At 37.5% G+C, this 25,634-nt stretch overlaps 1 protein-coding gene across 12 annotated transcripts in view; it reads left to right on the forward strand.

Moving 5' to 3' along the window:
• Window positions 1-25,634, forward strand: part of NFIA (nuclear factor I A) — a 561,924-nt gene that overhangs the window by 465,494 nt on the left and 70,796 nt on the right. For 6 of the 12 annotated variants that reach the window (XM_074334805.1, XM_074334806.1, XM_074334804.1 and 3 more), the window contains exons 6-8: window positions 16-143; window positions 21,077-21,205; window positions 23,631-23,684. In XM_074334805.1, the coding sequence (XP_074190906.1) occupies window positions 16-143; window positions 21,077-21,205; window positions 23,631-23,684 (311 nt within the window). The remainder of the gene's footprint in view (window positions 1-15; window positions 144-21,076; window positions 21,206-23,630; window positions 23,685-25,634) is intronic. The other 6 variants (XM_074334807.1, XM_074334808.1, XM_074334811.1 and 3 more) reach the window with 1 other exon arrangement.

Below are 25,634 nucleotides of genomic sequence, written 5' to 3' on the forward strand. Positions count from 1 at the left end.
TGTGTGTTATTTCAGCTCCACAAAGCGCCTCAAGTCTGTGGAGGATGAAATGGACAGTCCTGGTGAAGAGCCGTTTTACACAGGCCAAGGGCGCTCCCCAGGAAGTGGCAGTCAGTCAAGCGGATGGCATGAAGTGGAGCCAGGTAAGCAGGGCGGGCACGGGGGCACGTGGCTAACTCTGAAATCTAAATGCCCTGGGAACCCACACCGTGCCTAAAAGCGAAGAGAGCAAGCTCAAAGCAGTTGACTTTTTGACTTTTTCACCATGAACACTTGTTTGTATCTGACTGCTGCATTTATAAAAGGGTGGCCGTGAAAAGCAGCAATTCAACTGAAATGAGAGTCTGATAAGAATGGTACATGGTTTTCTATTCTGACATATTTTCAGCTACACTCCAGTCCAGCATTCCATTAGGTTTTGCTTTTGTTTTTATACTAACTGCCTTTTGGGTTTGGTTTTTTTGAATTGTCTTTCAATCAAAATAAAAGTCTATCAACTTTTTCAGCTGAATGGGTAACATTAAAAAGGAGACTGGGGTTTCCTGTGTTACAGTTTATACAGTACTTGGATTTTTATATAATAAGAATACTTTAAAATATTTTTTCTTATTACTGGAAAGCATCAGGATTGTTTTTCTGTTTAAAGGGAGCAATGGTCTTTATGTCCATCTTTGTTGAACTAAGGAAATGATGACTTCTAGTCTAACGTCCTGGGGTAGTCTAGTCTTAGCTGTGGAGTCTTGAGAGTAAGGTGAATAATTCTGATAGCAGAAGCTTTTGGAAGTCTTTCTCCATGTCTAACCTCCACCTGAGCAAGGGAGCATCTTCTCCAGTGCCTTTCCCAATATGCAAAGTCAGCAGGTGTAAAGAATAGAATGTGGGCTTTGGAATCAGATAGGCAGAGTGTAATTCTGGATCCAGCTCCTCCTGGTTGTGTGATTATGGGCAAATTTCCCAACTTCTCTGAGCCTATGTATTCCCACTTTTATAATCTGTCAATAACAATAACTATATCAATGCTTTTGAGAATTAAGTGAGGTAATATACATAAACCATCTAAGAATTAACACCCAGTACTGAGTAAGTTTGGAGAAAGAAAAAGAAAAATGTTTCTGACCATTCTCCCCATCAGTGCCTCAGAGTAATTTTCTGCAAAAACAGATAAGCACCAAGAAAATCTCTGAAGTAACCCCTTCATCTTTCTCTCCTATATAACATATCAAAAGACAATCCTTGGAGGGTGTGACTATAAAAGGATAGGATGAGGGAGATTTTGAGGGTGATGGAACTGTTCTATATCCTAATGGGGCTGGTAGCTACAGGAATCTGTACATATGTTAACATTCATAGAAGTGTATACCTTCTGCCTCCCTCCCCTCCCCCCAGGGAGTTTTACTGTATGATAATTAAAAACAAAACAAAACCTCAGGCCACGCTGGCTGAGCCCTTTACCTTGCTCCCTTTACTAAATTGCAAAAATTTCACTTTGCCTTGCTTCTACCTAATGCTCTCACTCAACTTCTTCCCTCACTCAGTCACTCATTCAGAAACCTTCATGGGGAACTTCCCCGGGATGAAACACTTTGCCTGGTTCTGGGAACTCAAGGAAGAATGGGAACACTACGGCTCTTGCTTTCAAGGAATTCACAGTTGTGGGTGGGAAACAGACACACAAGAAGCTCATCCTCCAGTGAAATGGGAAGTGGAAAGATGGGGGTATTAGCCTCCGGTGCCCCCTTTTTCTGTTTTTACCAACACAGCACTCACGGTGTGGTGTGTCTTCTCTAAAAGTCATTCATCAGCTTCACTCCACACTTACATCATGCCACTTCACCTAAAGTGGTAAGAAATAAAGCCAGGCCTAAATGAAAATGAAAATGCTGACTCCTCGTTCCTACTAACTGCATCATCAGCACGACCTCCGTATAGTGCCAATGAAAAGTTTATGTGCTATTAAAATATTAAAAGATGTAAAACTTTTTTGAACCCTTCTTCAAAAGGCTAATTAGAGTACTAGCCAGTTTACCTGCTTCAGGGAAAATCAGAATTAGAATATGTACGTCTGGTATATTTGAGCTTGAGTATTGCACTGATGCAGTTTTAGACATCTCAAAGCTGCTTTTATTGTGTGACGTACACGAAGCCCCTCTACCGAGGGTCATTCAGTAGATTGCTTTGGGGCGTATTTGGGGCGGTGGGGTTGGTTGAATATAGTGTACTTTGAGCTGGTAACTCTTTTATTCAAAGTAATTATTTCTGTGCACATTATGAATCAAATGATCATGAATCTTAATATCTGAATACCTATATCCTTTGTACTCATTAAATAACTAAAGTTTAATGACTGAATTCTTTTGGTAAGATAGATAGATAGATAGATAGATAGATAGATAGATAGATAGATAGATAATAGCATATATAGTATAATTGTATAATTGTGGGAGATTTCTCTTAAATATATATGTATATACATGTGTGTATATATATATATATATATATATATAATAACTATATATATAGTTATGTAGATAGAAATCCCCACAATTATATAATTATATTCCTACACTGATTCTCCATTCTCTATCCCTATGTCATTGCAGAAAAATGCAGTTTCATGCTATATGTGTGTGAGGGATGGGGGAGGACAGTGGATAAATTTTCATTTGGCCACATTCAGCATAGAAAGTCATCATTGAAACAGGGCCTGAGGGGACATTAAAACTCAACTGAAGGGTGTTGTACATGTTCATGGTGCCTTCAGTGTCATTAACTCACACCAGCCATTTTAAATGGATAATTTATGCTGCCAGATGGTCCTTTTTGGGGATTTTCCATCTAGCCCAATCCCCTTTTTGGCACAGGGAGCACCCTTATGTTGTTCCCACACTGATCCGGGCCTGCATGGCTTTTCCCCAGGGGTACAGTTCATTGAGTAGGAGGCTTTTAGTGGTTCACTCATGTAAATTACCTTCAGAGCATGTTGGGAGATATATATATCTGAATGCTCCAGCAGCCTCTTGGTTGCCTATATTAGGGATAATTCTCTCAAACAAGTACTAAAGGATACTTTTTTATGCCTCGGATGTGACACAGGGAGCAAGGCCTGTACTTACTCCCCACTCAGAGAGCTTTGCATCTGTTTACCTGCCCTCAAATGCTTTTTCAGGACTCCCCGGCCAAAAGAGGGCCGAAGGTTGCCAGAAGAGACAAATTTCCTTGAGCAACAGGAAGGCTTTGGAAAGTAAAACAAACCAGACATGCAGTAAATTACATGGGCTCTTTCAAATGTCTTTTGTAGTATCCTGTTCCCCATTAGTTTATCTCAGCACTTTTAGTGCACAGCTCTTATTATCTGGGAAGAAGGGCATAGGAGATTAAAGATGATGTTAGTTTAAAAATATCAGACAACTTCAAGCTGACTTTTGCTTCTCTCACAATGCTGCATTTGTTCCCTCCACTTAGTTTCATTTCCAAGTTATCTTAAAACTGGGTTAGATTCGAAGCTTTGAAGCTAATCACACACTGATGAAATGAGTCCTATGAAATCCTGTCAAGCAAAAATGCACATATGATCAACTGTTGTTTATCTGTACAAATGAAAAATTGCAGAGAAACTGATAATGCAAGTAAATAGGAAGAAAACCCACAGGCAGGCGCCTACATTGAGTTAAACACTGTGCATAATGCTTTCATGTATATGGTAAAAAGTATAGTTACAATTGTTTGAGTACCTACTGGGTACCACATTTTTTTTTTTAATTATCCCTCTAAAATATTTTGCCTCAGTAGAGATGAAAATTGAAAATTGTAATCTGGAATCCAGACTTCAACCTAAATCCGATTTCAAAGTATATGTTTTGTCTTCTACATCCAATAACCTCTTTTACCATAAGTGTTTATGCTTGTATTTTAAGGTCTCGTGTCCTGGGCTTGTATTGAAATTAAAAACCAAAAAGTAACTAGTCAGAAAGACCTGGAAAATCCCCCAGTTTCTTTATCCCAAATCCTTGTTGTACAGTCTAGGCCAGGGAAGGAATGTGGGTTGTTAAATAAATACACATAGGCTACAACATAGAAGCAAATGGTATTAACCATTAACAAGGTGAAATAGTTATCATTTTTGCCCCTAAAATCAAATAATCCTCAGCAATTAGATCTGTGTTCAAACAATAGCTCATCGGAGAGCCTCTCAGGGATCTAAAATAGTGGTTGTCTCTTTTCCATCATCCTATAACTCATAACCCTGCTTTCCTTACTTCCTAATAGTACCTACTGTTACAGACTGTCTTCTCCCTCTAGAAGACACACTTAATGAACAGTAGGACTTAGTCTGTCTTTTCCACTGCTGTATACCCAGCTTCCAGAACAGTGTCCAGAACACACAATACATGTGAATAATAAATACAATAAATACTGTGTGAATGAATAAGTGAATGAAGCCCATAAAGTAGAAAAATTTGGGGACTTCCAATAAATATGAAAGCAGAATTTGCTACAAATAATCCTGTCAGAATTGATGTTTACTGTAGTCTCAATCTATAGGCTGTTACTGAGTGAAATCCAATTTTTAATAGATAGAAGGCAAAACGATTGTGAAGACCCTACCAGTGACCCCATGGACAAGTAGTAGTGTACGAAATTTTATTACAAGTATCCCTTGCCTAACTTAAAGGGTTTTCCTTTAAGTGAATTAAGCTTCACGGATAACTGAGTTGCACGACTTCCTGCACTTGAGACCTCACCTGCGTTGAGCACATACACATCAGTCAGTTTCAGCAGAAGTAAAGATAATTTTATTGGGGAAAAAACGTGAAATTTGGGGTTTTTCAGTGAAAGTACTGTGTTTGAAAATGAGTAAGTGGCTACTTAAATTTTTTTCTAGAGAAAAATATTCAGAATTCTAGCATGCCTTCAATTATACTGTGATTGTAAAACCTTATTAACAGACACAGTTACATTAGCCAAGATGCTAGACGTCCTAAACAGTTCAGGAATAAGTTTTTAAGTCAAAATTTGGTAAGTAGTAAATTAGGCTGTATTTTCTTAAAAGCTTTCAGAGATAAACTTCTTTCAGAGATGGACTTCTTCCCAAAGACTCGGTAGTCCTCATTTTTGGAGGTCAAAATTAAGCTCTGTAATGACATGCTGTCTGTTCCTAACACAATTACTAAGTAAAGAACTACATATCGTGCTCGCTTCGGCAGCACATATACTAAAAAGAACTACATTTCTTTTAAAGGCATTTGTAGAAGAACATTTTGGTAAGCACCTGATCAACCCAGGATGTTTAAAACCGGAGTTCAGTGTCTTAACTACTGGAAGCACAGTTGGATTTTTGCAGACTTATGTTAGTTCATTGTAATTTTAAATACCCCATATCAGGTTCACTTGGATTCCCAACTCTGCTGGTTCTAATTTGACTGCCAACAGCCATTCATCAATTGTAGGAGTGGGGGAAGTTTACCAACTTAAACGTATAGTGGAGACACGTAGGAGAGGGCCTATTATCAATGCCATAAAAAGGCAACCGACTGCTAATAATAGCACACTGCTCATGGACAGTCTGCCGCACTAGAATGTATTAGGGAAAATTATTAAATCTCCCACAGTCTACTGCTGTAATAGGAATAGTCACTGTTACAGAACACTGCCATAGGATCAGTGTCTTGGCTTCTCTTCTTCTGCATTTATGGAGCAGTAGGGAAGCGTTGTTATGTGACAACATTGCCTCCCATTATCTCTTTAGTATTGGCACCTGCTCATTAGAGACCAGTGCACCAGGGAACAGCATACAGTCAGAGGGGGCCTGGTCTTTAGTGACCCTCATCAGAGAAATTTCTTCTACATGAAGGGTTATAACAAGAAAGCTGTATTGCAAAATGAGCACTCTAAACACCCTTAAAAAATGCCCTTACCTTCTTTATCAAGGCTACTTTTTTTAATGCCAAAAGAAGAGGCCTAAAAGAACCTATTGTAATGGGAGGCTAGAAGGTTACCTATCAGAAGAAAAGAAGTAACCTTCTCACACACGTGCACATACACTATATGTATGGCTGTGTGTTTGTCATATACATGTATATGATGAAGCATGGTCAAAAGAATTCCTGTTGTGTTTCTGAAGCCTATTAAAGTACCTGGCACATGGTATTCAATGAAATATTTGTTGCATAAATAAACAAAAAATAAGGTGCACACATGTCGTATCTTGTCCTCTGAATCAGGCGAAGTGCTCAGGGGACACAGTGCTGCCTGCATGTGTTGAGTGAGTGACTATAGCTCCACTTGCACCAGGGAGCCCAGATGCACAATTGTGTGAATGCAGAAGCTCCCAGGAAAACACATGCTGCGTTTCAGCTGGTTTTATCTGAATAAATGAATTACTCAAACCTCCAAATTTTTAAATTCATGTTGGAAAGGAGGCTTGTCAATATTCCAGAAGGAAGGCAGAAGAACAATGTAGCTCACACCTTAGAATTATTTGTGAACTCTTCCTTCCTGCCCTGTTCCTGTCACCATCTTCAGCACAGCCCCAGTGGCTTAAGGCGGCAAAGGACTGGATCATCTTGTGGCCTCGTTGAGCGTGTTCTCAGGAGAGGTTTGAAAGCATGTGTCATTCTATCCACTAGAGTCTTCATAGGCTTGCTGGGGAGGGAGAAAATAAGAGAGAAATAGAATGTTTTGCGAAGAGGAAAGAGTACAAATTAAGAGTCAAAGCTACAGTTCTTGTACTCAGCCATGAGCAAGCCTGGAACTTTCAGCAAACTGCTTCCCTGAATTTTCATTTTCTCCTATGTAAACATTGGGGACAATGAAACAGCCTGACCTTTCAAACTCAAACGAGATGATAAAAACAGGAGTTACCATTTATTAAGTACCAGCTGTGTGCAAGGTACTGTGCATGGCACTGGACATAGAGTATTTTTAATATATGTTAAGTACTGTATACTTAGTCAACAATAAAACTTTATAGAAATGCTATATCTTTTTTTGATAAATACTTTGAAAACTCTGAAATGGTATGTAAGATATTATGAAATTAAATTGAAAACATAGTATACATATCTGCATCTATTATGTGCAAGATGATAGAGGGAAAATAAATAAATGAATAAATTAATAAACCAAGACAGACTTTGCCCTCAAACTGCTTCCAGCCCAGTGAAGGGAAGAGGGGGGTTAACACGTACCCAGTGGCTGTAATACAAGGTATGGGGTAAGCTAAGAAACACTCAGGTTGAGAGTTTATTTCTTGGCTTAGACCACAATCTTCCACTGTAACTGTTTGGAAGAGCTGCTGCAACAGCCATTCCGTTACTAACAGAGCATCGGTGATTGCTGGTCCCTGTTTCCTCCTCTTTGTAATATCAGAGTCTTATCTTTCTTCATCTCTAAGAAGTATGCAGAAAGCCGATATGCTAGGAAACTGAGTAAGTGCACAAAGCAATGCCATCCGACTCCAACAAAAGATACATCTTTCTGCACCCATGGATTCAAATCTCAGTGTTCTGACTTGTGAGTAAGGAAATTGGGCAGAATCTGAGCAAATGTTTACTTAGAGGAAACAAAATTATTCTGAATTGAGATTAAATTCACCAAAGGGAAAAATAAGCAGAAAATATAGTTGGAAGAAAAGAAACAAGAGATAGATAGATAGATAGATAGATCAGACTTACCTAAGAGTTTGCTGTGTTGATTTTCCTATATCTAACAAATTGTATTTATGTAATAAATATTATTAAATGTTTGTCGAACTCAAAGAGAAGGTAGTTTTAATCTCTGATATAAAGAGAAAAAAATACTTTAGTGTTTTTACATCATCTGTTCTATGAACACAATGTAGATATTTTATAGACTCAAGTAATACCACAATTTGATTAACAGTAAAAGATAAATTTACTTATATTTTGTAATTGGAATTCTGCTCCAATTTTAAATATATTTGTTGTGTAAGTATTAGCTAGTATTTACTGAGCACTTGCTATGTCATACATTGTTGTTCTATATAGCTTTTAAATATTTTTGTATTTATATATGTACATACAACTATATATATAAATGTGTATATATGTGTGTGTACATATACATTTAATTTGTAAAATATGATACAGATCACTAATGATACTATTTGCGGACTTATTTCTCTTATATTTTTCTATTTTTTTCTACATGCTGATGAATCTATTTAAATGTTAAATAGTCAAGTATAATACATCATCGGTTTATATGAGAATGAAGTTCTGTCTGTTTGGGGGCCATCAGTGTTTATAATAAAATAGTTTTTTTTACTACTTGAGAATAAAGGGCTTTCTATGGGGCCTGAGGGAGAGAGGGAAGAAAGAAGTCCACAGACTCACATAGCTCTCAGGAGTCAATAGCTTCTCTGCCTGTGCTGTGTGGCAGTTTCTGATGCGGCTGTGCACATCCCAATTGCTTTCCTGCTCGACAGAGGATTACAGTAATGCCTATTTATCCAATTCTATCCATCCAAGGATTTCAAATACATCATAAACTTATCAATTAATCAAAGACATGGCACCTATTTCAAGATGATGGGTGAATTACATCCTAGAAGATTACGAGAAACACTCATATCGATGCAGTAAATCAGGGACCGTTTCCTGATGGATTCCTGAACAACACACCAAGTACTCAAATGGAGAGGATTCTCTCCTGCATGGAATCATAAAGTATGTCTCTCAAATAGGAGAAAACTTTGGGAATAAAAAAGTCATTTTATTTCGAAGCATCTCTTAAACTTGATGAAAAATGAAATTGCAATAGAATGAATGAACCCACTGAAATACAGTTAATAGGCTTGCCTCTTCAGAGTGAGGTATTACTGACCACCCTTTCTTAACAATGAAAAAAATGCTGTGAAACTTTTGGATTTTTAAATAGTGGGTTACTTTGGTTCCTGGTTCTCTGGTCTGTGTGGAGTGAGGAACTCTGCTTGCAGTCCAGTGCCTTCATCCCACTGTGGAGAACAGGCTTTATAGACAGCTGTGAATGTTTGGTATTTATTCAGATAATATGCCAGCTCTCCTGGCTTTTAATGTGGTCCAAACATCTTATTGTCCTTCATTTTGAAGAAACATCCCAATCTCTAGGGATTTTTCCACTTTGTAAGTAATGAGAGGTAGTTAAAATTTTCATGTGCATCATTGGAAATGCACTCAAGTCATTAGAAATTCAAGGAATGGCAACCCAATATCCATTTCTAATCTGAAGTGTCTTCTGTCGTGCCGTATTATTCTGCCATGTTAGCTATCCCAACCCAGAAATCGCTTCACCGTGATTAACTTTCAAGATTCATAAATTCTAGGATACCATTACTACTTACAACTAATGCCAGTCAGAATTTGCCATCTGCCTTTCAGCCATTTCATGAGCCTGACTGAAGAGGGAGTTTATCAAAATGGCTGTACAACATCGCTCATGTCTTAACTCTCTTTAGGGACTCGTATAAGCAGGACTTCATGTTCTAATGTCAAAATACACGTGTAAGGATTAAAAGTAGTATGGGATGCATAAGAATGCTTTTCAGGCCAGTTATTCTTTGATATTTATCACTCCATAGTAGCGACACCTGCTTCTAATTTTAAGAGTTCTTTTTTGCAGTGAGTGATTTTTTTTTTTTTCTTCAGAAAAGAAATCTTATCCTCAAAAGACTCAACTGGTAATTTTTCTCCTTTTGATGTGCTCGATATTTTTATGAGTTTGTCCATCAGCATTGAAGTCTTAACATGCCCTTAGTTTAAAAAAAATCTTGATAACACATAATCATTATATTGGGTCACATAAATTTATGTCCTAGCCACACATTTGGAGACTTTTCAGAGATATAATTTATCATAAATGTCATTATCTGCTACCTGAACTACTTGATAGTTGTCTTAAATTGACTAAATCCAGAGAAATAAACTCTGCCTTGTGGGAGTGGTTCAGTAACTTACATTCAATACCCATATTTGGTTGTTTTTCACAGTTAAGGACAGGGTTGGTGACAGTTGTCATTTGGGAGTTAGTAAGTGGAAGGGGGGAAAAAAGAGAGAGGAACGTAGTTTTGTCTCTTTAGACAACATATGGAAATAGTCTTTTGGTTTGGGGGTAGCCAAGCTTTTCTGTAGAGCCCAAAGTGATTTGCTTTTTTGGTTTTTATCTTGTATAAAGACCTTTTCCTAATAGATTCTGGGTAAAGTTAATTACATGAGTAGAAAAAGCTGCAAAAGATGGTATATTGCTAGCAACCAGTTCTGATTGGCCTGTGGGGAGTTGTCTGTATAAAATTGGATCCTTGTGTTTTGTTCCAAAAAAAGGTGTGAATGTGAAAGAGAAGTGCTAAATCATGACTCCAGAGAAAATGTCGGCCATGAGCAGTTTTTAGTTTAAGTGAAAACCAAACTTTAGGAATTGGACAAAGAAGACAGGGAGAAAAAAGGGGGAATCATTAATTCTAACATAAAAGCGTTATGGTGATCAAGTTTCACCAAACTTGAATAGACCCTCCACAAAGGTGGTGACTGAATGGAACTAACTCACTTACTTAATTGACATGAAAAACTTTAGTAAGCATTTACCCTTAATGTCAGATACGTAATTTTTAATAGCATATATCCAAGATATGGAGACGGTTAACAAACAGCACAGTTTTTAATAATTGCACTCATAAGTAAATGGATCTATCATTACGTTGTCACAAAGAATGACAGTGAGCAGAAACATCCTGCTAATCCTTCTCAGATAAGTATTCAACATAATTAGACAGACACTATCTCTTCTGTTTAGTGTAGCATTAATCAGAAGTACAACTTTACACAGGAAGTTTTTTTCTGATATGTCATTGTTTAAAAAAAAACTATTTTGTCCAATATTGTGCTTCAGAAAATGACTCATGTAGTTATATAGAGTTATGTACCATTTTATTACTTATAATATTTATTTGGTTTTAATAGTGTTCAATAATAGTGTGGTCCTTTTGCATCCACACAACTGCAATTTGAAGTTAGTGGTTCATTTCGTTTTGCAAAATATCAGAATAATGAACTGCTGGAAGTATCTGTAAGTTTTGCAATGACCTGTGGGCTCATCTATATAAAATGAAGGAATGACTCTTATTTTACTTATTTTTTTGTTTTTTTATTTATTTATTTTTCTTAAGGCACAACTCTTATAGAGAGAGGTTTTCTTATAAGGAAAAGACCAGCTGTTTTCTGCATTAAATAAGAGCTCAAGAGACAACCTCTTTCCGTGAAAAATTTCTGGTTACAATGATGAAATGTGTTGCCCCCTTCCAGCATCTACAGGCATTGCCTTTTTCAAAAATCCATTTCCTTTTACTATGTGGCTTCTAGCTTCGACTCTGAACTACTGCATAGTTATAAAGTGGTATCAGCTCAGTATATTGCACAACTCTATCTTCCCACTTTCTCAGCGACTCAAAGGCCTTTGAAGGCAAAGAATAGGGTTATTGAAGGATGTCAGGCAGATTTCACTAAGTAACAGGTGGAGGTCAAAGTACTTTATTTGTGGGGATGAACAGAGTGCAGAGATGGAAAAATCAAATGCTTTGCCGTAATAAGGTTTAGCAAGAAAATGCTGACTACACTAAGCTTAGATTCTCGCTGACAGAACCTTTTCTAGTGTTCACTACTTGATTTCACAGTTCAATCAATTTGAAGAGGCCTAAAGTTATATTTCTTTTTTCCCCTATGAAATGTTCCAATCAGTTTCAAATTTTACTTTAAATAAAGTGATGGGGTCTCTGCTTGTATCCAGGGAACATTGGGACAAATAGATCCCCAGTGCAGGTGTATCCCAAACATACGTCAAAGATTCCCCATCTCCACAAATTACATTTTACCAGTAGGACCCTTAAACTCTAAGCTTGCAATCACATTTTAACTGACAGAATTAAACATAATTTAATAAACACTTAATTTATCAGTGAAATTAATATTATAGGTGGAGAAAAGTATCTATAAGGATATTTCCCAAGCTCGAGCCTTGGGTTATACCCAACTTGTTGGAGATGGGGAGGAAAGGGCTTTTATTTTTCTCTTTATACAATTCTGTATTTGTATAGTGCATATGTTTTGCTTTTGTAACTTACAAAAGGGCCAAACATGACGAAAAAAATATAAAAGTAAGACTTATCTGCTATTCTATAGCAGAACCAAAAAAGTAAAGTTATTTGTTGGCGTGTAGACCAGAGCTGTCTAATAGAACTTACTGCAATGTGGCAGACATTCTGTAGCTACACTGTCCAATACTGGAACAACTAGCCAAATGTGGCTATGGAACACTTGAAATGTGGCTATGCTGAGCAACTGAAGTTTTAAACTCATTTAATTTTAATTAATTTAACTTTAAGTAGCCACATGTGGCTATTAGCTACCATATTGGACAGGGCAGATATAAACCACACGTATGTATGACTGAGTTTTTTACTTTGCAGCTGAGTATCTAGGCAGAATGAATAAAACATTTATGCTATATTATGCTATATTTATTTTTCATGCAAAGGAAGTAATTTGGTTTTCTCAGTAATTTCTTCTTTATTTTCGGTCCTCTGTGAATGGGTGTGATTGCTATGTTGAGCCAAAATCAATCCTTGTCTGAACACATGGGAAGATAGGATGGCTTGGGGGAAGATGGGATGGGTGGGGAATCTCCAACTTGTAAGTATATGGAGCATGAAATACAATTTTTAAAATTTCAGTCCTGACACTGGCGTGTCTGTATTTATCCTGAAAGGAGAGGAAATACCCTTAAAAAAAAAAATCAAGAGACTTTATTGTTTGCGCAGGAACCAGATTTTTCTATGACATTTTCCTTCTGTCTGTTCTTTACTCTCTGTGGTTGTAAATTTTCACTCACAAATGAACATTTGGAATACATTAGAGAATTCATCTTTTTTTCTTTCTCCTGAATGATCCATATAATTTTTACTCCATTTTCCCATTTTTAAAAATTGAAAAAAATCACTGTATCTAAGCCTTTTAAATTACCTGAACTTCTTTATGATGTGGTAATTCTTTTGGGGGTCCTTTAGTTCATTTTAAATGGTTGCCTATAGAGTAAGAAGGATAAACCTCAGAAGCTATATTAGCTTTCATTTTATTCTCTCCATCATAAAAATGATTTTAAAACATTTTATTCACTGAAAAGGTTAAAAGTCGAAATAGTCTGAATGTTTTACCTTTTTTATTGTTGAGTGTGTTCATCATAATAAATTACATTAGAATGAACCCTGATGGATTTCGTCATTAGGACACGAATCTAAGATGAGTGTCGTATCTTGAACTACGTCCTCGTATCACACAACATGTGTTTATACCCACGGGAACGGAACGGTCCTTTAACTGTGGGATTAATCGACCCAATCACAGCCTTTATTTAGCATCACAGTTAGAGATGACCTCATCACAAGGTCCTGTTCTAGAAAGGTCCTGTTCTTGCCTGTGGGACAGCTGCTGGAGAGCGCTGCATCACCCTGCATCTGGAAGGGATGAGTCTGAGCATATATTTGCTGGTAGTGGATGACTTGCAAAATATGGTACTGGTACTCAACTTTCATTCTGTGTTTAGGGAACAGCACTGAAATGTATGCTGCACCACGAGTTTGGTAGACATGCCTGGAGTACCCACACTCAGACCCTGGGGGACAGGAGAATCTGAGTGCCTGAATGTAAAGAGAACAGTCACCATAGCAGTTAGCATGTCATTTAAGCTGAAGAAAATTGTTTAAGTATCATTGATGAGCTCTAGTTTAAGCCTGCTTATGATTGGTTTCTTTCAGTAAGACCTAGATAAATACTAGGGGCTTTTTTCGGAACTAGGCATCTTGGAGAAGTAGTACACTGAAAGGAGGAAGGGCTTTGGGCCCCTGGGTGCAAATCCTGGCTCCTCTGTGCACTAACTGTGTGGCCTCTCATAGTCTTCAAGGCTTCTCTCCCTCAATTATCCGCTCTCTGAGCCATTGCTTTCTGCCTGTCTGCTGGACCATTCCCATCGGCAGGCAAGCGGGCTGTACTGTCTCGCATCTTCAGAAAGCTTCGCCTTCCTGCCCTCCATCTCCCTGTAGCTACTACCCTATTTTTCTGCTTCCCTCTACAGACTGATTTCATTAGAGTTGGCTACACCCATTTTCTCTGCCTCTTCACTTCCCACTGATTTTGTAAACCATTCTAACCTATCTTGCATGTGCCTCACTCTCCTGGAGCTCATAGATTCTCATATTTGACCTCTCAATAGCATTCAGCTCACTCCATCACGACCTTCTCCTTGAAATACTTGTCTTAGTTTCTGTAAAACTACTCTTTTCTGTGAGGGAAATGGCTCAAGTTAGTTGCCTGTTTTGACACTCACTTTAATAGCTCAGAGGCCTCCCTTGATGTCAAGACTTACTGAATTCTAAATACTTGTGTGTTAGTCTTTACCTCTAAGTGACGTATTACTGCTTCATAATGTACAGTAGGTATGGAAGATATCAGTGACTCTTAAAAGAAGAATTTTGATCCTTTCTGCTTATATTTTCAGGAAGCTTTATGGGGAAAGCAACTTGAATAGGCAAGAGGCCTATGTAAATATTAAATGTATGTATTTAGTATTTTATAATTTAACGTCTTCGCTCCATTATCTTCTTCTAAGTCTATGCAATGTTTATCAGAGGTTCTGGGTTAGAATTATTGATAATATATTCAGTATGTTTAATAAAATCCTAATTAATCCCTCCCAAGGCCAAGAAAAACCTTTGATCTGTAAGACAAGATGATTCTTAGTATACTTCAAATTGGTTTTTATTTTTTGCGTATTCTTTTATAGCTGATAGAACCTTTCTTTGAATTTTTTTCTTTGGATGGGCAAATTGGAAACTTCACCTATAAATATTGACTTTATTGACTTAAATAGGACACTTTTTATAGTATACAAGGGGAACTACATGAAGGCGTATGATACAAAACATACAAGCTATAGAACTAGAGATCTGGGTCTGAAATACCACTTTAGTAGCTGTGTGATCTTGAGCAAGTTGCTTAACATCTCTCAATACCTAGTTTCTGCAACATTGAGTTATAAGTAGGCACCATCACAATGCTTACCTATCCGAGATGAAAATGTAAGGATCTGAGATAGTTGTAAATACAGTAGACCCCCATTATCCACAGGTGATGAATTCCAAGACCCCCAGTAGATGCCTGAAATCGCAGCTAGTACTCTATCTAGACTGGTTTTTCCTATACATACATACCTATGATAAAGTTTAATTTGCTAATTAGGCACAGTAAGAGATTAACAACAATAGCTAATAATAAAATAGAACAATTATAACAGTAGAACAATTATAACAATATAACTATAATTAAAGCTATATAAATGTTCTCTCTCTCTCTCTCACATACCTTATTGTACTTCTCACTTAAAGGAAGCATTTTACGGCTTCTGTTTGGCATACCTGAATTGCCAGCCTCACTACTCTAGCACTTTGGGGCCATTATTAAGTAAAATATGGGTGACTTGAGCACAATCACAGGAATACTGCAAAAGTTGATCTGATCACCCGGATGGCTACTAAGTGACTTATGAGTGGGGAGCATGTATCGCGCGGGTACGATGGACAAAGGACGATGCACGTCCTGGGCAGGATGGAGCAGAACGACACGAGATTTCATCACGATACTCAGAACAACACACAATTTAAAACTTACGAATTGTTTACGTCTGTGATTTTCTGTCTAACATTTTCAGACTGTAGTTGACCGCAGGTAACTGAAACGATGGAGAGTAAAACTGCAGATAAGGGGGGGGGAACCATCGTACATGGCACTTAGTAGGTACTCCATAATGTGTTGCTTTTATTATTTTCAGTCTGTTTTTTGAGCAATGATCAATATGCAGAGGGGTGATGACCGTCTCTTTATCTGCCTCCTGACTCTCTTGAGGCCGCTGGATGGACAAATGCTTCCAACAGCCTTTAGGTTTGGTATAATAGTTGTTTTGATAAAGCAGTAGTCAAGCTAGGTCGTTGGGAATTAGACGATGACTACGGATAGGAGACTATCGAAAGTCAAACATGAACAACCAAACTTACAGCATTTTGTGGTCCTCTCTAACCTGTTTGTATATTGGATTTTAAAACTAGGGTGCACAGTTTGATCGTTTCCAGAGTTTCCCCCCAACAGATTGTGACAATAAATGAATCTTATTGAAGCTAAACATTTTTGTTTACTTTGATACTTTGAAGAAAGAAACATATACCAGTTAAATGTTCTCTGACCACTTGAAATACAGCACCCAAACTCCTAACAGGCAAGATAAGGTCCTGCTGTTCCGAGCAGCATTTACCAGGGATAATTTTCACAAGACAGTGAATTTTTGAGTAAGTCCCCTAACAAACCGAGCACTAACACTGACTTGTTACAGTTGTCCTTTTTAAAAATCCAGCATGTTGTTCCATTATCACTGGAATAATTATAGTTTATCATGATCTCTTCCTTCTCCCCTTCCCATTAATATTATAGCTCTTTTGACTCCTAAAAAAAAAAATCCCCTTTAAGATGCTTTCTTAAGCAAAGAACAGCATTGTACTATCTTCTCATTTTTGTAGGATTTTCTTTCTAAGTGTCACAATAAAGTTCTTGGTTCAAGTGTTTGGTAAATCTCACAGTTTGAGAGAGAGCGATAGTTGAAATTAGTTATGGTTTTGTACCCCTATATGTTCTTTTTAACTTTCTATAACATCAGGTTGCAGCAAAACGTTCCCAAAAACAAACCTTGATTTGTGATAGGAGGTCCCAAGAATTATTTTCGATTTTTTTCTAAGTGTTTCATCTGATTTGTTGATGTTTCTTAAAAGAATCAGAAGGAAATATAAAATTTCAAAAGTATTTATGCCATTGAAAGTAACCATTTATTGGTCTTTCTTCTAGGAAGCTATCTTTCCATCTTCTCTGAGTGAGTGTAGGCTAGTGGAAAACCTCACAACCTAAGGTAGATTTGCTAAAACTAATGGAAACTTCTGGAATTCTAAGGAGTAATTGGTGCACAGTAGGCATCTTTAATACACACATTTCTAGCATTGACTATAGTCTTATATTTAAATAGTATATTAGTTTACTATTACCACAAACTTAGCTTAAAACAGCATACTAATATTATCTCACAGTTTCCATGGGTCAAGAGTCTGGGCACAGCATAGCTGGTCGCTTTGCTCTGGGTCCCACAAGACTGCAATCAAAATTTCATCCAGACTACATGCCTTAATGGAGCTCAGGGTCCTCTTGCAAACTCTTGAGATTGTTGGCAGAATTCAGTTCCTTGCAGTTTTAAGAGTAAGGTCCCAGCTTTCTTAAAGCTGTCCCACTTAGCCCCTAGAGGTGCCTGCAGTTCCTTGCCATGTGGCCCTCTCACAAGTCCTTTTACATCATGACAGCTTACTTCTTCAAAGCCAACAGGAGAATCTCTCTGACTTCTAGTCTCTCTTTTAAAGGGTTCACCTGATTAAGTCAGGCCCACCCAGGATAACTTAACTAAAGTCACCTGATTAGGGACCTTAATTACATCTGCAAAAGTCCCTTCACCTTTGCAATATAACAACCTAATCACAAGAATGGCATCCATCATATTTTACAGGTACCACCCACCTGAAAGGGAGAGAGTTTATACAAAGTATGTACCCCAGGGACCTGGGAGAGAGTTTATACAAAGTATGTACCCCAGGGACGAGGAACCTTAGGGCCCTCTTAGAATTTTGACTAACACAAACACTAACGATGCACCTAACAGAATCTTGGTGAATACTGTATTTGGCCTATACTTTCAAGGTTTTCTTGTTGGGCGGCTCACTCACAACTGCCTCCAGGGATCAGTGGCTGAATGACTAGAATTTCATGTGTGTTTGCTTCTGTCCACAGAACACTATTTGAAATGACTCACGTAGTTTAGAAAAATGGCAAAGTGGAGAGAAATTCAGAATATCTGATGGTTAGAAAACCAGTGACAAGCCAAAATGCTTCTTGAAATCCGTCTCCTATTCCATTTACCACCATTGGGATTTTTATAGCAATCAGTAGGAGGCAATGTCCCATTGAAACAAAACATTATGCTAAATTTCTGCTTCTCATTCTATAAAATTCTTTCTTTACATAGTGAAAAGAACTTGGAAGTAATATTTTGTTTGTTCCAGAAAAAGGGGTAACATTAATTTATCTGTAATCTTTTTTAAAAATCTGATACTTCTAAAAACTACATTGAAATTAAGGTTTTCATTCATTAAAAGAAAGCCATTCATTAATCTATACGATAATTGTGTAACAGTTGTGCATAGCTAATTGGTAACAGCAATTTTAACAAGGAGTTTATTTTTCAAATAACATACAGAAACCGAATTTTATTTCAAAAACAGAAGTCAAGATTAATGTTCTCTCACTTATTCATATAAAGCAGTTTACTAACACTTGGAAATTTCATCTGGTCAATTAAGTATACGAAGCAAATTAGCCAAAACATACATTATGCATACAGAGAAAATATTAAAGTATATAATAAGGAAGTGAGCTCAATATAGGTCTTTAAAAATTGAAAACACAAAGTAATTTTGAGATTCATGACAGCCTTAGGGTTCGTATTACTTGACTGTGATAAATTTAGAAGATTATACGTAGTTTGGCTCATTCTTCTTGTACACAGACAGTATTTCTTCTCTCGTTAACCCTTTCAAAGAAGATTTGCTGTTTTTGATCATTCTTGATGCTTGTTATTACCTAAGTTTTACTTATGCTTCCCCCTTTATAAGGGTAAATAGTGGACTTAAATCATGTCAATATTGCTGCAGTATTTAGAATAACATGGGTTGGAACACATGAACTTTTTAAAAAAATGATTACTTTTCCTTGAGTCCAACCATTTGCTTTCTTTAATAAAGTTACTTTAGATACTGTAGTTCATCAGTGAGTCCACTGTCTGATAAAAATTCTGCCATCTTAAAAGTTTTGACATTTTTATTTTCTAGTCATTTTGTTTCATGACATGTAATTCAGGCATTTGACTGAGTTTAAATCAATGGACGGGTTGGCAGCCTAGACATTTGTTTGCACAGAAGAGGTATGAATGAATTGGGAGATTTGTTTACATATTGGTATCTCCTTATTTCTTTCCTTTAATTTTTTAATTTGACGTCTCTCTAAGGTAATTATGTGATTAGGTCTAGGTTAGGTGACTTGCAATGAATGTTGATCCAAATCTGTCCTAATGATGTTAGGACACTGTGATGGTGTGATTGGTTACTGATTCAACAAGCAAAGAAATGCAGCTAGTCACTAGTGACTTTGTTTTTAATTCACATCACGTAGATATCGATCTAGAATGGATCTGTTGACACTGTCAAGTTCGTGTGAAATCACACACAACTTCATATTGTCCTTATGTCTGACTGTGCAAATGTACTTACCAATTTGTAACTTGATTTTTTTTCTTGGCGTCAAAACCCCAAGTTTTGCTATATCCAAGCAACTATTGGTAAAGCCACAGATAAAGCTGAGACCTGTACAAGTAGTTTAAATACCTTTTCAGGCCGCTTGCTGTGTTCCAGGCCCTTTGTTACATTCTGAAAATGGAGGTGAGATGAGGGGCAAAGCAGACATAGTCTCCGTTCATATAGAATCTGTAGTCATACTCGAAACTTGTGGAATCTAGTTAAGGAAATCTGGGATCAGAAATAACAAGGACATCTTTCGATACAGGCCAAACTAAATTTCGGAACAGCTCTATACCTATAATGTGCTTGGCACAGTGTGTGGTAGTTAGTTAACTACTCAATAACAGTTACATGTTAATATCATTATTATTTTTATTACTTATTTTTCCAGTTCATCCAAATCATTCTCTGGTCATAGGCAGAACACAACACATGTCGAAATGTGTAAGTAAAGGGACACTTGGTTCTTTCGATAAGAACGCAGGCCGATGTTGTGCTGCAAACTTAAGAGAGCCCACGTTGGTCCTGTAATGTGGAGACTAAGAGTCATTTCCTTTATTTTTATATCCAAGTTGTCATTGTTTTAATTGGCACCCTACTAAATGGATAGATGCCTCCAGTTGTATCTGTCAGTGTGGTTGCCGAGAACATTACAAGTCCAGTATTTACAAGGGACTATTTTCCCATTATTTTCCTCCCAAAGCACTTCCAGCACGAAAACTTTAGAAACCGTAGCAAAAAATACTACTGTTAAAAATAAGCTTTTTTTTTTTTTTAAATAAGCTTTTATTGTATTTTCTTAACATAAAAGTAATAGATGTTCATCCTGGAAAAGACAAGTAAGCAGAAAGAGGCAATGAAAACCACCTGAATCTAACACACTGAGAGAACTACTGTTGCAGTTTATCCCTATTTCCTTCCAGTTCTTTCTCTATACACAAAAATATATTTTTACATGGCATCGTAGTGTAACATCCTATTTTGTAATTGCTTTCCATGCTTTTATTCTATGTCGTCAAACAAATATCTTTCCACGTCATTATTCTTTTACAGTATTATTTGCATTGGTTCTATCAAATGCCAATTGTGAGGCCTTTTTAAAGTTTACTTTTATCTTTTCTTTGTTTCTATTACGAATAATTTATTGGATGAGCAACTGAGTTACCGTTGTTGAAGTTTGTTTTCATGTTAAAATAGCTAAACTATTTCAAATAATTTAAAGTGCCTTTGGTGTGGGGTAGCTGGAAAGATGAAATGATTGCAATGAGGTCTTCATGTGCTTCTATAGCCTCCTTTTTGAAAGGTCCCAGAGGCCACACTTTCAGGAAATACTGGGAAAGTGGTACTCTATAATTATAGAAGATCAATAACTCCAAAATGGACTCTGATTTAGTAGAATAAGTTGAAATCAATTACAGACTTACTTACTGGGCGACCATTCTGTCACCTATTTGTTCCCATGACAAATTCAAAGCCATGCAAACCAAATTTTCCATGCACAAGCCAATTTCCTTCTTTAATTCTTTAAATGTTATCTTTTACGTTGCACAGTCTGTTGTTCCATGAATGCAAGTGCACTTACCAATCCATCCTTCTTGCCAGGAATGCCATCTCCAACCACACTGAAGAAGTCGGAGAAGTCTGGTTTCAGCAGCCCCTCCCCTTCGCAGACCTCCTCCCTGGGAACAGCATTCACACAGCACCACCGGCCTGTCATTACAGGACCTAGAGGTGAGCTGCTCTGCAGGCGCCCTGAGTTGTGCTTAGATCATGGCCTTGGGACCAGCATAGCAAAATAAGAGACAATGGGGACTCCCCCAGAATGCTCCCGAAGGCAGTGAGTGTTCCAATGTCCTTTCCTTGGGGACAGCTTTGGAATGTCAGCAACCAAAGCTAGACGGCATTAAACCCTGGATCCTTAACCTAAGGCAAAAAGGGATCAAACCTCTTGTTTTGCCAGCATGGTGTTGCAAAGTGGTGGGGGGTAATTTGAATTGAACCAAAATCAAATCCATCCCACACATTGCACAAGAGATGTGTGTGTGTGTATTTGAGGTGAGTATATTTCTATGTAGTCACTTACCTGTCTACAAGTACAGTTGCCCTTTGAACAAGGCAGGATTTTAAAAATCCACATGTAAGCAGACCCTCATAGTTCAAACAGCTGTATTTTCACTCAGCAGTTGGGAATCCGCTTATGCAGAGGGCCGACTTAAGTTATATGCAGATTTTTGACAGTGTGGCGGGTTAGAGTCCCTAACCCCCACATTGTTCAAGGGTCAACTGTAATAGCTTTTTTCATTCTGTCATCCCTGATGATTCCCTTTCCCTGAAACCTGATTTCAATATACGGCATTTTGCGTTGAGGTTGTTTGCCTCACGGTGCTGACTGTGGACGAGCAGTCTTCATTCAGTCCTTTTGAAGTGGTAGATAGTTTGTCTGGTTTTCATTGCAATGTTTTCATTATTTTTGCCTTGTGTGCTTTTAAGTTTATTATTAAAATGTGTCCACAAGAAATATGATTTGTATTTCACATTAAAGACAACCTTTAAACCTCAAGAGAATGTCAGCAAGTCACTTAACTTGATCTTATTGCAAGATGAAAATATTTATTAGTTTGTTTATGAAACTCCCACAGTAGGAGTATGAATAATTGTAACCACGTTTGCTTTCTTCTATCAGATTTTCGTTTAGGTAGGTCTGTGATCTACCAGCTGGTATCGTAAAACATCCTAGAAAGTTATGGTCTCTCGTCTACTTTGACATACGCCTGGGAAAACTGATAGTTCTTGCATTAATCTCACTGTTAGTCCCACAAATCTGAATCCCTTCATGAATACTCTCTGTGCATGTCGGGGAAATATGGCAGTTGAGAAGGCTGCCCCACGCACACATACAGAAATCCCGATGAAGAAAATAAGTATTCTGACTATTGTGTTAAGCAATTTCTATACCCACAATTATGGAAACTTACTTGTTTCATCTTTAAATATCTTATGATCATTGACAGAACTTTCTCAACTTATTATTTCACTTGTATGTGAGTATGATATAATTAGAGAAGAAATATGTATATATTCTAATTTGAAAACCTTGTATCAGAATTGGATTACACAGTCCCAGCAGAATGAGTCTCTTTAAATGGGGTAGTATTGTGATATTATCCTCAAGGTCAACATTCATTAAGCATCTATACTGGTGGAAAAGAAGAGATGTGAAACCCTTTTGATCTGAAAGATTTTTGGTCTCAAGGAGATAAGGCATGTGATGTATCTCATCATTTTTATTGTTGGGTTAACATATTCTAAATGCTAAATGAATATTAAAAACATAAACTTCCTGTCCTCATAGAGTACACAGTCCAGTGCAGGAGAAAGGTACAAGAAAATAAGTGTTTAGAAGATGATGTGGAATATGCTGTTACTTAATCACTTTGTATCAGATAAAGAGATTTCAAAGTGTAAATACCTTTGAAGTCAAATCTTAAAAGTTGCTTCCATTCCAAGCAAAGGAAAAATTCATGGTGTAGCAAGGTAATAAGGACTGGGAAGAACAATGTGCTATAACTTTCTCACCTGTTATTTCACTTGTATGTGAGTATGATATAATTAGAGAAGAAATATGTATATATTCTAATTTGAAAACCTTGCATCAGAATTGGATTACACAGTCCCAGAATGCAGAATGGGTCAACTGCCTCTTTGCCTTTCCACTCACCTCCTGGAATTTTCACCAATATTCCAATAAAATGGTGACAATACTACTGCTAAGTTCCTCCCAACCTCTTATGCAGAAACTATAATAAAACAAGACTTGTAGAGACTCTTTGAGGAGCATAAAGCAATGTGCATGTATTATCATTTATTCACTAAATGCTAAGAGTGCCATCTATGAGTCTTGCCTAAAACCATATAGTTCTAGAAATAATAATAATGATTCTAGCATTTACCCATGGATGCTATGATTGGGAGCTTCTTCATGCTAGGCAATTAAACACACATGCTAAAATGATCCACGCTGTATTGAACCTGAGTGGACCTCCTTAGCTCTAGAACAATGCGTTTTGATCTCCTATCATGGAATTGTTTTTGAGGAAAAGAGAAAGATGCCTAGTTCAAGAATTATGGAATACCAAAGATTCTTTGTTTTCACCAGAATTCAAGATGGTTCCCAGCATCCTCGGTTCTCCTTTCTGGAAAGTCTACTCAGGTACCCATTCTTATTGCACCCTGCCCCCCTTAGTGGTCTGGTGAAGGGAATTGGAGTAGTTGAGATGAAAGTCTTCCGTGCCATCTTTGTGGTAAGAGTCATAGAATTGAGACAGGCTAACATAAGACATCCTTGGGCTGAGATAATTTGTAAAGGTTTGTATTTAGCCTTTCATTATTTAAGAAATATTTGCTACCGGTACCGTATTGCCTTCTATTAGTCTCTGAGCCAGTTGGAAAACGAATGTTTGAAATGACATCACATCTGGGACAAAGAATTGATGGTTTAGGAAGATGAGGCCAGATTTCAGGAGGGAAAGTCTTACTGAGGGAACCAGTATGGTATAAATGTGACATGGCTACATAAAGGAGAATTCAACTTCACATGTGCCTTTTATTGTGTAGAGTTGCCCCAATCTGAAACTTACATCACTAGAGAATCCAGACAGACAATCAAAGTTCCAAAGGGCCTGCACAGGGAGGGGGATGTTCTTTACTGCACTTTTGCTCATAGTCACATAGTATATTCACCTCTCACACTCAGGTGGCAAGACTTCTGCTGCCTTCCTTAAAATTTCTTAAAATTTTTCATGGGAATACCTTGACTAGACAAACACCAGTTCATAAGCAATAATTGTGTAACATATTTCAGTGCCCAGACCAGAGGTGATATTTTAACAGAGCTACAGCAAAGCAAGGTCACCACTGAAAACACAGTGGCCCTATTTTTCACTGCAAACGTAAACTGTATTTGGAAATTTGGTGGCCATCTTTTACAGAGGAAACCTCTCTTTGAAGACTGCAAAGCAAAGGTGGAAATAAAGGGCTTTAAGGGGAGGCAGCTTACCATGGTGGTTAAGCACAAAAGCTCAGGGGTCCCATGGACGCGACCCACGTTTGAATCCTGTACGTCACTTTTCCCAACTGTGTGAAGCTGGCACATTGCCTCTCTCAGGTATAGGCTCCTCATCTAAAAGTTAGAGATCATAAGCTCTCCCTCAGGAGTTGTGTTATCTAAGGAGTAAATGAAATCATGTATTTGTAGTCATTCACACTGTGCCTGGAAAGAGAGTATGTACTCAGATCATGTAAACAGTTTAATCACTCATTTTCATCCAGGCTTTGAAAATCTCATGCTGTCCCTGCTGCCTTCACCCAGCAACATTTTACCCATCCCAAGACACGCTCAAGTACCACCTTCTACATGAAACCTCCTCCGCTCCACCCAGGCTGCCATCACCTCATACTCCTTAAACTCCTGTGGCCTTCCATGTCTGCACATTTCCTCCACCAACGTTGTCTTGCTTTGTTAGTTCATGTACATGTCTCATCGCTCTCCCAGAATGAAATCTCTGAAAGGAAGGCGCCTAACTTACACTTTGGGCATCTCCAGGGTTTTGTGCACAAGTATTGGTTGGATGACGAAAAAGTATTTAAATTGCACATAAATGTATACAAAAGACATTCCTTCCTTCCCTGAAACCGAGAGGTTCTCATTGATTCACATGAACTAAGGGTGATAAATGTATAGGAGTTTGTGAAGTACTTCTTTATAAGGAATGTCCAAGATGGGGACGAACCATGGCCTTTCATCCAAAGAAAACTTTTGCAAGATTATGTAAGTAAAGCTGAGATAGGCTATGAAAACCCTGGGGTTTTTCTTGTTTTTTTTTTTGCTGTTCTAATCACTTACCTGTTGTCATCATTGTGAAGCTAGAGACATGTGGTTTGTTAAAATGAATCTCCTCTCTGATATTGGATTTCTTTGTGGCTTTGATAAATCACTTAACCTTGTGGCCTCAGTTTGTCATCTGTATCATGGGGATAATACTTTACCGCCTATGTAGTTAAAATTAGGGGAAGGGGTTAAAGTATTTTGGACTACCCTGGGGAGTAGGGAAGATATTAAGTTTCAGTAAAGACATTTGTATGTCGTTTTACATTATTATAA

This window comes from Rhinolophus sinicus, linkage group LG06 (assembly GCF_036562045.2).
Source record: "Rhinolophus sinicus isolate RSC01 linkage group LG06, ASM3656204v1, whole genome shotgun sequence".
Classification (NCBI taxonomy): domain Eukaryota; kingdom Metazoa; phylum Chordata; class Mammalia; order Chiroptera; family Rhinolophidae; genus Rhinolophus; species Rhinolophus sinicus.